A 15,311-nucleotide genomic window follows, 5' to 3' on the forward strand; every position below is an offset into this window, starting at 1 on the left:
GTGGGTGACGCAGAGGGCCAAGGGGTTGACGCAAAGAGCCAAGGGGCTGAAGCAGAGGCATTAGTAGCTACGCAGAGGCTAGTAGAGTTGATGCAGGGCCAAGAGTCAGCGTTGGGTGATTTTCGTGGGGCAGACTAAGTGTTGGTGCGCTAAGAGGGTGACGCAGTCCCTAGCAGAGTGACGCAGAGCAATGAAGAAGCTTGGAGCAGCTTTTGTTGTCCGGCTAAGGAGCTGCCATAGTTGTTGTGGGATCGATCATTCGGTGACTGATCAACCGCAATATTTGTCTCCGAGGAGAGGTGCTTTTGCTGAGGGCATTCTCTGTTGGGTGAGCCATTTCTAGCACCCTAGTTGTATTCAAGAATTGCATAATAATAAAACCCTCATATCTGTTGCACCAATTTTCCCGCATTGGGTTTTTCCGGGGACGATTCTCTAAAAATAACGTTGTCCCTTGTGTGTTTGTCTCAGTTATTTCAATTGTTGGTCTGCATATGTATTAAGGCTATATTTGTGTTTATTTTCGGTATTTCTATTTATAAATAACGTGTTAATGAAAAGAACAAGTAGGAGAAAATAAACCAGATAATGCAGTAGGGATTTCTGACGTGTCAGACTTAGAAATCTCAACACTTACACTTCTTCAAAGCTTGCACCATGGCATACAACTCCTTATCGTAGGTAGGGTAGTTAAGAATTGCCGCATGAAATACTTTATAATGGTAGCAAACGAGCCTTCCTCCTTGCATCAAGACAGCACCCATAGCATACCCACTCGCATCTGTCTCCACTTCAAAGGGTCGTTGAAAGTTTGGTAATGCCAAAACTGGTGCTTGGCTGATCTTCTTCTTTAGCTCCTCGAAAGCCTTCTGCTGACCTTTTCCCCACTGGAAACTCTTGCCACTTGCTATTATGGCATGGAGCAGTGCTGCTACCACTGAAAATGAGGCTATGAATTTCCTCAGGTACTGTGTTGCCCCAATGAAACTCCTGACCTCATAAACATTAGTAGGCATCGACCATTTCATGATGGCCTCCATCTTGGAAGGATCTATCTTCAACTCTCCTCCACCAATCACATACCCCAGATACACCAAAGATTGCTACACAAACTCACACTTCTTGAGATTTGCTAGCAGCTGGTGCTTCTTCAATGTTTCCAGCACCTGCGTCAAATGTGAAATATGCTCCTCCCAAGTAACACTATATACTAGTATATCATCCAGATAGACAATAACAAATGAATCTATAAAAGGGTGCAGTATATCATTCATTAATCTCATAAATATAGTTGGTGCATTACATAGGCCAAATGGCATAACTAACCACTCATACAAACCTTGCCTGGTTTTGAAGGCGGTCTTCCATGTATCTTCTTCTTTGACTCGAACCTGGTGATATCCAGACTTCAAGTCCAGCTTGGTGAAATACTTTGCTTGTTGCAATTGATCTAGCAAATCGTCTATCCTGGGCAGGGGGTATCTGTTCTTGAGCATGATTTTATTCAACACCCTGTAATCTATACACATCCGCCAAGTCCCATCCTTCTTTGGAACAATGATGATGGGTGACCCACATGGTGATGTACTTGATTGAATGACACCATGTTCCAACAGTTGCTGCAACTGTTTCTTCACCTCACTTGCTTCTATAACAAACTGCCTGTACAGCCCAATATTTGGTAATGGGGAGTCTGGCAATAGCTGGATCTCGTGCTCCACTTCTCTCTTAGGTGGTAACCCTTTAGGTTCTCGGAACACATCCTTGTATGCTTGTAACAAATCCTCCAATTGTTGTTTATGTTTCTTAGTACACCCCTCCAGGGATGCCTTGCCTCTTATTGACTCCTCTTCAGATTGACTTTCTCTTAAAAACAATAAAACATACTTCTTGCTTGAACTGATCAATTTCTTGGCCCGGTTGGCACTTACCAATGAAATTCTCGACTTTCCTTTGTGCGCTTTGATGATGAACGATTTTCCATCCTTGATGAGCTGGTACTGGATAGCTCTCCTCATGAATATTGCATCACGCATGTACATCTATGGACTCCCAAACGCGACTCCAGATACATCAAGGGGAACCACATCCAGATCTACTTCAATAAAATTAGCACTAATAGTAAATCTAATTTTGCATTGTTTTGTTACTTTTAGTTCTACATCCTTATTTACCCATCCCAATGGATATGGGTTTGGATGATCACAAAGTTCCAGCCTCAACTTCTTGACCAACTCTGCTGCAATGAAATTCCCCTGTGATGTTGAGTCAAACAGAGCATCAATATTTGTCTTCTTGACCTATATCTTTATATGGAAGAGTTTGGTCATTTCTTTCTCTTCCTGTTGTTTAAGAATACTCAGATTCACCTCCTTTTGCACTGATGTACAGACGATCTTCTCATCCACGTCCGAGTTGCTTTCAACTTGGTTGCTCAAATCAGTAGCCATTTGATTCTTCTTCTTATTATCTTTCTTCTTGTTGTTCGGGTTTAGCTTCGGATGCAACTTCCATCACATCTCCTCTATATGGCCATCAATGTTGTAGTGGTTGCTAGGATCTTTGCATTGGTGTGTTGTGGTTGTCGTCTTTTTATCTTTTCCCCCTTTTTGCTTCTTCTTCCCCTCTTTAGAAGCTTCATGTTGCTCCTTTTGCTTCGATCCACTTGATTGCGCTCTTTTCAGGCCAATGTTCTTCTGGTACTGTGTTTGTACACAAGCCTCGTCTACTGATTTGGGCTTGAACATCACTTGCTCACACAGATGGCGATGCAGACCCCCCAAATACTTGAGGAGTACATCTAGGTTCTTTGGAGAGATACCCATCATTATAGCCATCTTTCTGAATTCTGTGGTGTACTCCTGCAGGCTTTGGCCCGGCGGCTTTTGCCTGAAGAAATGCCACCGGATCCACTGGTCCTCCACGCACCCAATGGGATAAAACTGTGACTTCATGAGGGTTTTCAAAACCTCCCACTTAGTCACTAGAGGTTCTCCCTCCAACCTCAGTGTTTCCGTGTGGCTCTCCCACCAAGTCAGTGCATGGCCCTCTAATTTCAGTCGCGTGAATGAGATCTTTTGCCCTTCCTCGATCTCATGGACGTTGAAATAAACTTCCAGTTGCTACAACCAGTGGTTCAGCGTCAAAGCATCGATCCCATCGTGGTACAGCTTGATATCGACTTTTGCTTCCATTTTGAACAGGGATTGATTCACGACACTCAAACTGAGTTGATCTTTTCTAGGTTCCTTCTTCGGTTGGTTCTCAGTGTCTTCCCGATCTCCCGATCCCCCTTCTGATTTGTCCTCTGGATTCAAACCCCCGCCTTCTCCAAATATCACCAACTTATTGCTTAAGGCCGCCATGAGGAGGTTTAGATTGTGGTTTATATCCGCGACTTGTTCGAGCCAGCGAAAAGTTAAAACCTCACCTCTACAGGATCACGAGGCTCGTTTACAGATTCGTCACCCATGATTAGGGTTTTACGATTTTTGGCCCCACCAATCTAAATACATCCAATCTCCACAAAATACCCAAAGAAACCCACTCTGATACCAAATGATCCGTAAACTGTCGTGGATATTCCACTGGACAGTTCGTCACAACAGATCTAATAATATTATATTAAAACTCTGAAAATTCTACACTATTACAATTTATTAAACTTTAAGATCTGTGGATTTAACTGTAATTAGTGCATGCATGTGAATGGAAATTATGCAGAAAAGTAGAGAACGACAAAATAAGCACACACACACACAAGACACAAGATATGCTCTCTAGGAAACCCTTTCGAGAGAAAACCCAGCTGGAAGGTGAGGTCACTTCGCTCTCTTTCTCTGTCTGGAAATATGGCTACAGGTACAAAGAAGTAATGCCTATGGTTCGTGCGCTGCTACAATACACAGATCCTCTTTGTGTGCTCTACCTCCTATCTCTCCTGGCTATCTTTGCCCAGCTATGGAACAAAATGCTCTTGAAAAAATGGAATACATCTTCCTCCTAGTGGCCCGATTATAACACATCACAATAGCCTACTAGTGGTTAAGTTTGACTACATCAACTCTTAGCTAGAGTTACAAAATGGACTCTTCTAGAATCTTTTACATCACAAACACATGGCTAGCCCCTTTTCCATGAATAATGGGTGCTGACGCGGCATCCTCCCGAACTATAGGTGTGAAAACAGGAAGGTCAACTTCTGAGTGGCATAACTTTTGCATACAGACTCTGATTGACACGCTTATTACGTCGTTGGAAAGGTCTTTGTGTGTAGAATAACATGAAAAAGTGTTGTGCAAAAGCGCAAATTTTTACCCCCAAAAAAGGTCGTTTGATGCCTCAAAACACTCTCGGAAGGTTTCAAACCCCTTTGCGCCAAACTAGGTCTTGCCGGTAAAAACAGTCCCATGAGTTAATTCCTCCACTTTTTCTACTCCAAATGCATCGAGATGGATGACAAACAATATAATGATCCAATTCGGATCAATTATATCAAATGTTCAACAGAGAGAGAGAGTACGAAAAGTCAAAGTGGACTTGCCAAATCACAGTCAAAACAACCCTGTTAAATCGGCAATCAACTGTAGTCATATTCAACTCTAACCAAAAAGTCAAAGATGGTCAACACAACATCAAATCTTCCTCTTTGGAGCTCAATCATACCTAGTCAAACTCGGCCTGATAAGGTGGTCAAAGTCAGCCCAAAACAGTCCTGAAAACTGCGTTCAAACTTGGTCAACTTTGCGGTCAACCTTGTCATCAAAGTGCCCAAAAATTCTCAGTACCGGTGCCAAACAGTACAACCTGCCAAAAACGAAATTTTCCCACAAAAATCGCAATCAAAGCATGAGTTAAAGTACTTGGTCAACATTGGTCAAACCCTACAACACTTCTGAAATTTTGGCCCTGTAATCCGTCTGGATTCATCCTCTGTTACCATAATTGTGAGAGAAAGAGAATGACCAATAGTTGTACGAACCAATGAGAGAAAGAGAGAGAAGAATGTGTGAGTGATAATGATGCCAAATGAGGTGAGAGTTCACTTGTATTTATACAAGTCGTTGAGGGTGAAGAGACACGTCCATTGGGCTTCATAAGCCTACAAGATGATGTGGCCGACCTGAACAATTTGCACATGTGTGGGCATAAATTCAAAAACAGACTTCTGCATGTCCAAATTGGACGATCTTTATATCAATTTTGGTCCTCTCAAAAAAGAGGAATTTAATGCAATCATCATATCCATCAAATGAGTTGTTCCAAGGTGGAATTTGGCCCTAGTTGCCAATTTTAACAAAAACAAGTCAGAATCTTAGTCAAGTCAAGTCAATTATCCTCTGCAATCTTTGGCCCTCCAAGACAGTCAAATAGATGTCGAATGGCCCAAGTCAATGCAAGTCAAAGCAAGTCGAAACAGATAGAAAGAAGTTGGTCAACGTTCGTCTGAAATGTCTCCTTAACTCCTTCACATGTGTGGATTAACCTCTGCAATATTCAGATCGAATTGTGTGATGATGAGATGCCAAAATGAGGTCCAACGAATTCATATATATGTGTGGTTGAGGAGGTGCCTTCTCACACATGTCAGCTGACTTAACCTTCTTAAGGCCGACTTGGTCAAAGTCAAAAATATGAATTGTCTCCGTTATTTGCCAATGAAAAGACTGATCGTAACTACTCAATTTTTCAACAGCCTCCTCACTTCTTCAATCTATCAACATTTCTATTAAGTGTCTCCCTCCACTAAGATATTCCATGAATGCCCTCACCACTTCCTATCCTCCTAAATGAGAGATTAGTAGGGTGATTAAGAGGCATATACCAATAGTATGTTCAGGTCCCACAAGACTCTTGACCAAAAGAAGACCTTCTATTAAAGGATGGTCTCATCTTATGCCTTAACTACACTTGACACCATTGGCAACATGGTATGACGATTGTTGTTTAGCTAGTTAAGGGTTTGCTCTCTCCAATTCTAGAGTCGAATCTAATCATTATATCCCACAAATGAAGAGGATTTGTTAGTTATACCATCTACAAAAGATTGAATTTGAGGAGAATATAATCTTCAAATGTCCCATATATTATGAAATTTGAGGGAGATAACATTTACAATATTATAAATCTAGTTGGATCCCTTACTATAGTGTTTTATTACCCTAACCAAAAGTGATCCATTAGGTGAAAACGTGTCAACATTAAACCTTGTAAAATTTATCCAACCCATCTCACCAATTGAAGGTTCTAGGTATTGTGCATATTCCTTGGCCTTGGACACAAATGATACCAAATGAATGAGGCAATTCAGATCCCTCTCATTATTTGACCAAACAACCCACTTTCACGAGGACAACGGTGTGCCTACTTCATTGTGGCTCTGCCTTCTAGCGCAAGTTGAATAGCTTGACACACATTTCAAGATTCTTCTCTTTAGCTTTTAATATAAAGATAACTTCAACTAACAACCTATGCCCAGGATAACCCTCAACACACCCTAAAGCACATTATTAGCCATTAGATTGGTACCTTCATAGTGATTGATTCAAATAAAAATATTTTTCTCCGTCCTCTACATCTACCTCTTACCTAATCCTAAACTAGAAATTAACTCACCACCACTAAAGTCTATCTCCTAAGGACAACTCATGGTCTTCACTACTTAAGGCACAAGCCGAAAGACCTTCCTTGCTACATTTTCAACATTTGATTGCATCCATGATTACCTATTGGGCTCTGTTGTCCTTCTTTCATGAGTTGCTAATTGCTATGGATATATCAATGTAGGAAATACCCTGTCAACAATCTCCCATGGGTCATTTTCCTTCAAAATAAAGGTGACTTTGCCTTCCAGGACAAGGAGTTTGAAGCTCCATCCAATTTGCCTTCAAACCTGAGACTTGTTGCTTCATTTCTAGATCTAACCAAAAATCTATTGTGTGTTTATTCCTTCAAGCACCTACAAGAATTATAACTCGTGATTTATAGATCTACTAAGATCTCCCTGTTGTTGATATGAGTGGTAGCTTCAAAAGGTCTTCTACGTAGGCTTGGTGTCTTAGCATGTGGAAGACATTATTTGTCTCTTCCAAGTGCTTGCTTGGTGGAGTAAGAGATATATGTCTTCTTTCCTAAGTCTAACTTAGGAAAAGTACAATAATTAAAGTAAATTAATTATTATGGACTATTGAGTTATTTTCTAAGGATAAATAATTTAATTATTTAAGTGACCTAGAAATAATCTCAACCGTTGATCTCTAAGATGGTTCTAGAAGGGAGATTAAGTTTAGGGATTTGGACTCAATGAAGATTATAAAGGAAGCCTAGCGAGGAGGTGAAGACACACGAAGAGCACAAGTTGTGTGAGCGAGTCATCATTCAGAGAAAGCAATTTTCTCTAAGTGTGAGTGACTCAATGGACAAGTGCACAGAGAAGAAGTGTGAGTGGGATTGTGCAAATCTGGGAGGGTCGAGTAGTAAAAGATTGCAGGGCCAAGTTGTTGGAGCGAGATTGAATATATCTAGAGGACGTGGAGTTGTTGGAGGGCCAATTTTTCCCCGGGACACATCAGTGGCACGCAAAGAGGGTGCAGGTCGAGTTGTTGGTAGTATAGCGAGGCTGAGTTATTCAAGTCAATTTCATCCAGAGGCTAATTTCCTTGAGGTCAAGTCATCTTGGACTGAATTCATTCTGAGGGAGTCGTGTTACAAGTTTCGTGGTTTTGTATTTTTCCTTGTATATCTGTGGGTCGAGAAACCCTGATTTTCTAGATAATAAAATGACGAAGAATTGTTGTGGGAGAATTTATTTCTGCAATGTGTGATTGATATCTTTGGTTTATTTTTGTTGCATATATTTAATTCTAGAAGTTAAAAATACCAGATATTTTATTTTTCGGTGATTCGGAAATTATTTGGGAAAATAAATAATTTGTTGGGGATAAATTAAATTGTCGTGAGAAAATAAATCTCGCTGGTATTAGAAATTTAACACTTGCAAATCTAATATATCTGCTACAAATTGTTGGATCATTTGCCAATTGATTTGACTGGTACATCCTCCCTCTCTCCCTCTAAAGCGTACAGTCTCCACCAATCTCATTGCTAGTTGATCTCAACTGCTATTCAACCTTGAAATTGGCCTCCCTCTTTAGAGTACAAGATCTGATACCATGTTAAATTTCTAAAATCCAGTAAACTGGCATATAACTTCCTAGTAATTTCCTTGCTGTTATTAATTTAAATTATAGCATACTAAATAAAATGCATTGTTGGAATTTTTAATTGGAAAATAAAACTAGTGGAAGCAAACGAAATCAATTTCACAATAACACAAAATATTTTGCCCTTCAAATATGTTGTTCATTAAAATAATATCTCAGCATACATGGGCTCCCTTCCTGGGAAAATGGGCCAAAGAGGAATATTGGAAAATTACAGCAATTTAAAATTTGCCTTATTAACCCCTAAAGAAACTCAAACAGCTCTTTTGTTACAACCGATGGACGCATCATGTATTACCGTACTCCCTATACTAGGATGTTGATATTGATCTAGGATCAATGGAAACTAACTACGGGTCAATTAAGAGTGGTGTGACAAACTCTCCATTGTTGGAGACTGACTTCGGGTCAGTGGAGAATGGTATGATACATTCTCGATCATTTCTTCTTTCTTCATGGTTCAGCAGAGTAGTGTAGTGACGGATGGTACAAATTGTTAGACAATTGGCAGGTGATGTTCTCCATAGTTGAGAGGGAGTATTAAATTTGGCAACTAAGGCCAAACATCACTTTGGACAGCTCTTATGAGGCAGCTGATATTTTTCCTGGATTCCTCTTTCCGGGAGGTGTAGGATTGATCTAAAGATCATCCCATTCTGACATGTACAAATGAAGTTATGAATTTATTTTGATTATGGACAAATTGTCAAGGTCGGCCAGCAATCAAATTAGCCTCCTCCAGCCTTCAACATTGCATATAAATACAAGGTGCCTCCTCATTTTGGCATCTCATCTCATTCATCTTTCTCTCTCTCGCCTTGATTGGGTACAAATTTTTGGGCCTCTCTCTCTCCACACATGCAAAAGGAACACTATCTTTTCTAGCCGCTGCATTGACCAGATTTGACCAAAATTTCAGGAGGCTGACTTTTACCAGTGTTGACCCTATTTGAATTCGGTTTTGTGAGGGAGACTTCTGTTTGGGAGGGCCGTTGTTGTGGGCACAAACACCGAGGCAGTTTGACCCTTGCGTTGACTAGCGTTGACTGCCCTAATTCAAGTTGTTGCGTTGACTTTTGTTGACAATATTTGACTAGTTATTTTAGACTGTTTTGGGCTGCATTATCTTGCTATTGGAGGTCGAGTTGACCAAGGTTGACCGAGTTATTTTCGAGGTCAATTTCAGCCCTGTTGCCCAGCGCTGACTTTCTGGTTAGGGCTTTCTGTTTCTGTTGTTTTGACTGATCAGTTTGGGCAAGTGAATATTGTAAATTGTACTCTCTCTTTGCTGAACTTTTGAAGAATTATAAGAAGAATTGATCAAGGATTTCCCCACATTGGGCTTTGTCCCTGGCTGGTGCCATATCTTGTGTCCTCTTGTGTTGGCTTGTCTTCTATTGTTTTTGTTTATGTTCTATCTGCATTTTACTATCATGTTGATGTGATTGCTATACTGGATATGATATTGGGCTAATAAAGAAAATTGAAGTAAAATTGCTCTAAGCATGAACATACCATTGTTATCCTAAAATTAACAATAAGCCCCAAAAATATAATAATGTTCTAATAATTCAACTTTTGGTGACAAACCCACCAAGCTAGCTCATAAATGAAAGAGTAAGTCTCTCAAGAGGTTAATTAATAATCTATGCATGTCGTGGGGCCTTCCAAGAGGGCTAATGAGGTCCATTGGTGCCACTATGAAGAATAAGACCCTCAAAAGCAGTGGACAAAGGGTTGGCCCCTTGTAATAACCTGTGGTGCTCCAAATGACATGTGAGGGCACACAAGTGTCCTCATGGGTCTCCAAACAAATCGAAGATGCCTGTAGACCGCCTGCAAGGGCTAGGATGATGGTGTAGGTGATGCTACATCATCGTGCAAGTCCTGGATCATCTGCCAAGTGTATGGTGCAATTTTGGGGCCAATTGAACATGATGGATCAAGTGCATCGTCCTTGTCCAATAAGTGAACCATGAGCAATCTCTGAATGGCTATAGGAATCCATGGAATGTCGTATGTTGTTGTGGAGGCCAATGGCTCTCAACGCACATCCTACATGTGCCAATGTAGCCCTCTGGAGGATTAGGACCCCATATAGGGAGACCAAACCCAAAATGGAGACCATCTGCAATTCTGCATAAGATCCAATGCGTCCCCTAGCCTTCCAATACAAGAAGTCATTAGAGAAATTGAGTAAATGAGTTTATCAATCATGGACCACATGTCGGGACTTCACAATGGCCTGCCCATCCATAATGGGCTTCGGGATGTGTTAATGTCTCCTAAATTCCAAATGGGGTTAACCAAGAATCCTATTAGGTGGTTTCTACTTCTAAAGGGGATAATATAGTCAAGGTACATCCTTCAAAAGGTGGTGGCATGTGACAAATAGGTGAATGAAGAAGGGGATGAGATGGGGGAGCCCTGGGTCACAAGCTGGGGTACAAGGGTAGCTAATAAGAGGGAAGTCCATACTTGGGTTTATAATGTATAGGAGGGAAATCGTGGTACATGAGGTGCGCCGACCTTGATTTTTTCACCCTACTTTATATGTCTTTTGGCTTTTTATGATTTTCTTTGACTAACTGCTTAGGGGCTCAAGGGGTAAGAGCATCATGCATAAGATATAGCAGTGAATACCCCCTTTTAAGGTAGGGTGGTTCATTCCCCACCAAGGGTTGTGACAATCATAGGTTCCTATATGATGGAGGAGGTTCGTAGAACCTGTAGGAACCAAGGTGATGGCCAGGATGATGGGGTAGAGCTCATGTATTGGTTTTTGCCCACGTGCTAAATGTTTTTATCCTAGCCATCTTTTGCATTTTGTGGTACAATTTCCTATTGAATGTGGCCAAATATGTTTTTATATTTTTTTTCCGCTACATCAACCTCTGGGTCATCATTCCCGGCCTGACCCAAGGTGGGGGGGCAAGGGGAAGGGGTGTGCTAGCCAGTGGAGGAATGTGGACCCAGGGGGGAGAAATGATGCTAGAGTACAAGGGTAGCTAATAAAAGGGGAGCCCATACTTAGGTTTATAATGTATAGGAGGGAGCAATCGTGGTACATGAGGTGCCCCGACCTTGATTTTTTCACCCTACTTTATATGCCTTTTTCCTTTTTATGATATTCTTTGACTAACTGCTTAGGGGCTCAAGGGGTAAGAGCATGATGTATATGATATAGTAGTGAATACCCCCTTTTAAGGTAGGGTGGTTCATTGCCCACCAAGGGTTGGGACAATCATAGGTTCCTATATGATGAAAGAGGTTCGTAGAACCTGTAGGAACCAGGGTGATGGCCAGGATGATATACATTGTTGGAAACCTTTTCTTGGTACCCTGATCACAAGCCACTCCATTTCACTCGATAATTTAATCAAGCCATAGGTCAAGTGTGCTCTAGTTTGGTCTCTCAAAAGGAAGCAAATTGCATCTCCTCATTGCTTGAGCCTTGCACCAAAGTGAGTAATCCCTTAAAAGCCTATTTTGTCACCTTGTACCTTTAAGCCTAGAGTATCTCTTAGGTGACCTATATACTAGGAATCCTCCCATTGGTCAAAGTCCATAAAGAGCAGGGGTAGTGGCTGTGGTGACAGTGGGCTACTATCTTATTGTTGTCACTTGGTCTAGTGATTGCCTTGTTGGGTACCCATCTACAAGGCCTGCTATATTTTGTGGCAACAATGCTTACACCAAAAAATGGCAAGACCTTCACAGGCCAGCATTATGTGCTTGCAACTGATGTTGTTCTTGGAGCACTTTATAAAATAATACACTGACTTTGAGTTTGCCATTTCACGTGCCTCACAGATGCACAGTAGATACATGCTTGTTTGCAGATTATTTCACAAAATAGACTGAGAAGCCACAGTGGAGAATGCTACTTTTTCTTGTACAAAAAATATGTTCACACATTACAAAATTCCTGGTGAGTTCTTCAGTGATCATTGTATGCCATTTGTCATTAAAGTAGCTTAGGCCCTGACAAAAGGTTACCGAATTAAGACTTGAAGAAATAATAACGAATCATCCTCAGATGAATGACCAAGTTGAGGTACTAGATCAGGAGCTGGAAAATATGCTTCCAAAAATCATGAAGATGAGAATCAGTAGAAAGGCTTTCTGAAGCAGTGCAGGCTTACCATGTAACTTGGAAGCATGCAAAATGTTTTAGAATTTAGCCCACATCTACTAGATTACAGAAGGCATGCAGTGCAGTTGATTAAATTGAAGATATAAACTTTGCATACAGCCAGTGAGCTTCGAAATTGAGACACTTGTCTTCATGCATCTTGTTAAGGGCATTTAATGTCGACATTGTCTCTCACTGTGCATCATTTAAACTTTTGCAAACAACCAATAAGCTTTGATAAAGTTTGAAATTTAAATGATTCAAGATATGATGATTTTCCAGGAAAGTTTCAAGCACATTGGCTTGGTCACTATGAGGTTGAACAAGTTTTCCACAATGTAGCAGTCAAGAAGAAAAGCATTGACAAACATGTGATGCAAATAATAATCAATGGATACAGGTAGAAGTTCTATAACAAGCCACTAATGTGGGAAAAAAATATATTCACAAGTCTCCAGTCAGCTTGATCTGGAGATTTTGAAGCCAATAAATATCTGTTAGGTGGTTGTTTACGTGTGTGTGTTTGACTTTGAAGTCCACAAAAAATACAGTAGAGTTCTACGGTTTTTGCAAAAAAAATCCAGCTGAATTCTTCCTTCGTAAGTAGGGTCTGGTAATTGAGTTTAGTGACATGTATCGGCAATCAATCTGTTTGAACTGCTCTATTTGGGCTAAACAGTCTGTCAATTAACAGAATAACTATGATGATGCTCTTTTTGGCATAAAATTCAACTCTCTGCAAGATTTTAAAGGTATAGCATAACAGATGTGTCCTAGTTCTTGTATTTCTTGATTTTAGCTACTTCAATTTGTCAAAAGGCCTCTTGAATTTAATTCTGAGCAGCATAAATCAAAGGGAATTTAATAAAAAAGCCAAATGTCACCTTCGTTCCAAGTGAAGGTGCAGACCTGCAGCATATTTTCCTTGTAATAAGAGAAGGTGCAGACCCGTAGCATGTAGTCAAGCGATATTGTCCCTAATTATAGTAGACTTGAAGGTAAATGAATATTAATTATATGAAATGTAACAACATAATTAGAACATCAATATAACATGGTAATCATGATACATGCACCCACACATATCACAAACATGTACATATATATACCTGGTAATCAAGCAAGCTTCATCCTTTGTCCACTCCTGCCACATCGTAGGATTCAGAGGAAACAATGCACTCATTGCTTCTCTTGCTTTTCGAAGCTTCTCCACATGGCCGTATTTTCTAAGTGCTTGAATGTACTGCAAAAAATACAAATTACACTGCTTCATCAAAAGTAGCCCACAAGCTTCTCTGTGTGCTTGAATGCCATTTTTCATTTATTCCACATCAATGTCTGGATGTACTTTGTTCCTATTGCGTATCAAATGTTTACAGTAATTGACTTTTGTATTAATTTTCCTACTATAATATTGCTTGCAGAAACTGAATTTCTTGATAGCTGTACTGATTTGCCTTATACAGTACTGTTTGCAGAAATGGAATTGTTTTATAACTTAATGAAAAAACATTATGGAAAGTTTTACGTTAGATTATGTTAAAATCACTAGAAACACCTCACAACTGAGGAATGTCCAATCAGCTTTTAGATAATATGACCATGTGGCTTCTGAAGCCCTCCAAGAAATGGCTGCAAATGTAAATAGCCAACTTATTACCCAGTTATTAATTATCTTCATAAGCTTTGTTAAAAGCATTATATACAATATTCTATCATTCCTAGCATGGATGACGGTACCACTATGTTTCTTTCATATACATGCCAACTATGGATGTCCCATATACAACCATGACTTTTTTAATGAGGATTGTATGTAAGCCCCAAGGAGAATCTCCTGTAGAAATATATGACAAAGAAGTTCATGTAGTTACTTGTTATAATTTATTATAGGTAAAGGGTCCTTGTATGAAGGTAAAGGAACTTGAAGCCTGGTTATCAATGTTATTTGTGATGCATTGGTGTCTCTACTGAGCAAGCTTGATGTGCAATTATAGGCATGAATATACTTGAACATGGGCTCAAACAAAGAAACATATTTATTGTGTTTGATGATTCTAAGCACTGTTTAAAGGTCTAAATCTTCAGTTCTGTTTTCTGCATGTTATATGAGATAAGATAAGATAATCAATGTTACATTTACCGTTATCGGCAATTTATCACCAGGGCTCAAAAATTTAAATTATCAGCAACATCAGGGAAAATATCAGAAATTATCAGGATTTTTGTTTTCAATTTTTTAACTTATAAAACAACATCAACATCAAACAAATGCATTGCTACAGAAAATCGATATATAAGATGTATAAGATGTCAAGTGATACATCAAATATCAATATTGAAATATGATATTTGTCCTAAGTCATAAGATCTAATAGAATGATACAAAATCATATCAAAACAAAAATAAATGTATCTCATGAGATGAATCATGGCAATGAAAACAATAGATTTCCCCTTGTTTGCTTGATGGAAAATGGTCACAACATCCTCAGCAATGTTATCAGAACTAGACCAAAAGATTGGTTGACCAAAAAATACATAAAATATTCAAATTTTGAAAAGAACATATAATTCATGTGCATCCATATGAATCCAAATTATTATACACAAATATGCAAAATTTCTCATGTATATAGCAAGGGTGCATATAACCAAAATATCACCGAGTGCAATCCATCTCTAAATCAAATAGATCAATAAAGAGGCTCTAAATGGCTTTTGAAATCCAAAGAAAACCATACTACAACAAATAACTACATAACATCACAATCATTGCCTACACTGGGATCCTCATCAAGATCACCCTCTAAGCATTAAAATAAGATAGAAAAAGCTTAACATCCTAATCAATGATTTTGCTTGAGTGAAGTGTACATTTTTACTAGGGTCATGAAGGAGGAGTTCAACAGTCAATGCCACCAACATCAAGGTACATAGAGGGCTTGGTGATC

The 15,311-nt window shown here is 39.5% G+C and overlaps 1 protein-coding gene across 4 annotated transcripts in view; it reads right to left on the reverse strand.

The window, feature by feature from the left end:
* EMB140 (EMBRYO DEFECTIVE 140) overlaps positions 1 to 15,311 on the reverse strand; it is a 342,658-nt gene that overhangs the window by 297,558 nt on the left and 29,789 nt on the right. For all 4 annotated transcript variants that reach the window (XM_089395342.1, XM_089395341.1, XM_089395343.1 and 1 more), the window contains one exon: positions 13,467 to 13,600. In XM_089395342.1, the coding sequence (XP_089251468.1) occupies positions 13,467 to 13,600 (134 nt within the window). The remainder of the gene's footprint in view (positions 1 to 13,466; positions 13,601 to 15,311) is intronic.

Source organism: Pinus tabuliformis, chromosome 1_2 (assembly GCF_031772625.1).
Source record: "Pinus tabuliformis cultivar Carrire ecotype Pingquan chromosome 1_2, CPIR1, whole genome shotgun sequence".
Classification (NCBI taxonomy): domain Eukaryota; kingdom Viridiplantae; phylum Streptophyta; class Pinopsida; order Pinales; family Pinaceae; genus Pinus; species Pinus tabuliformis.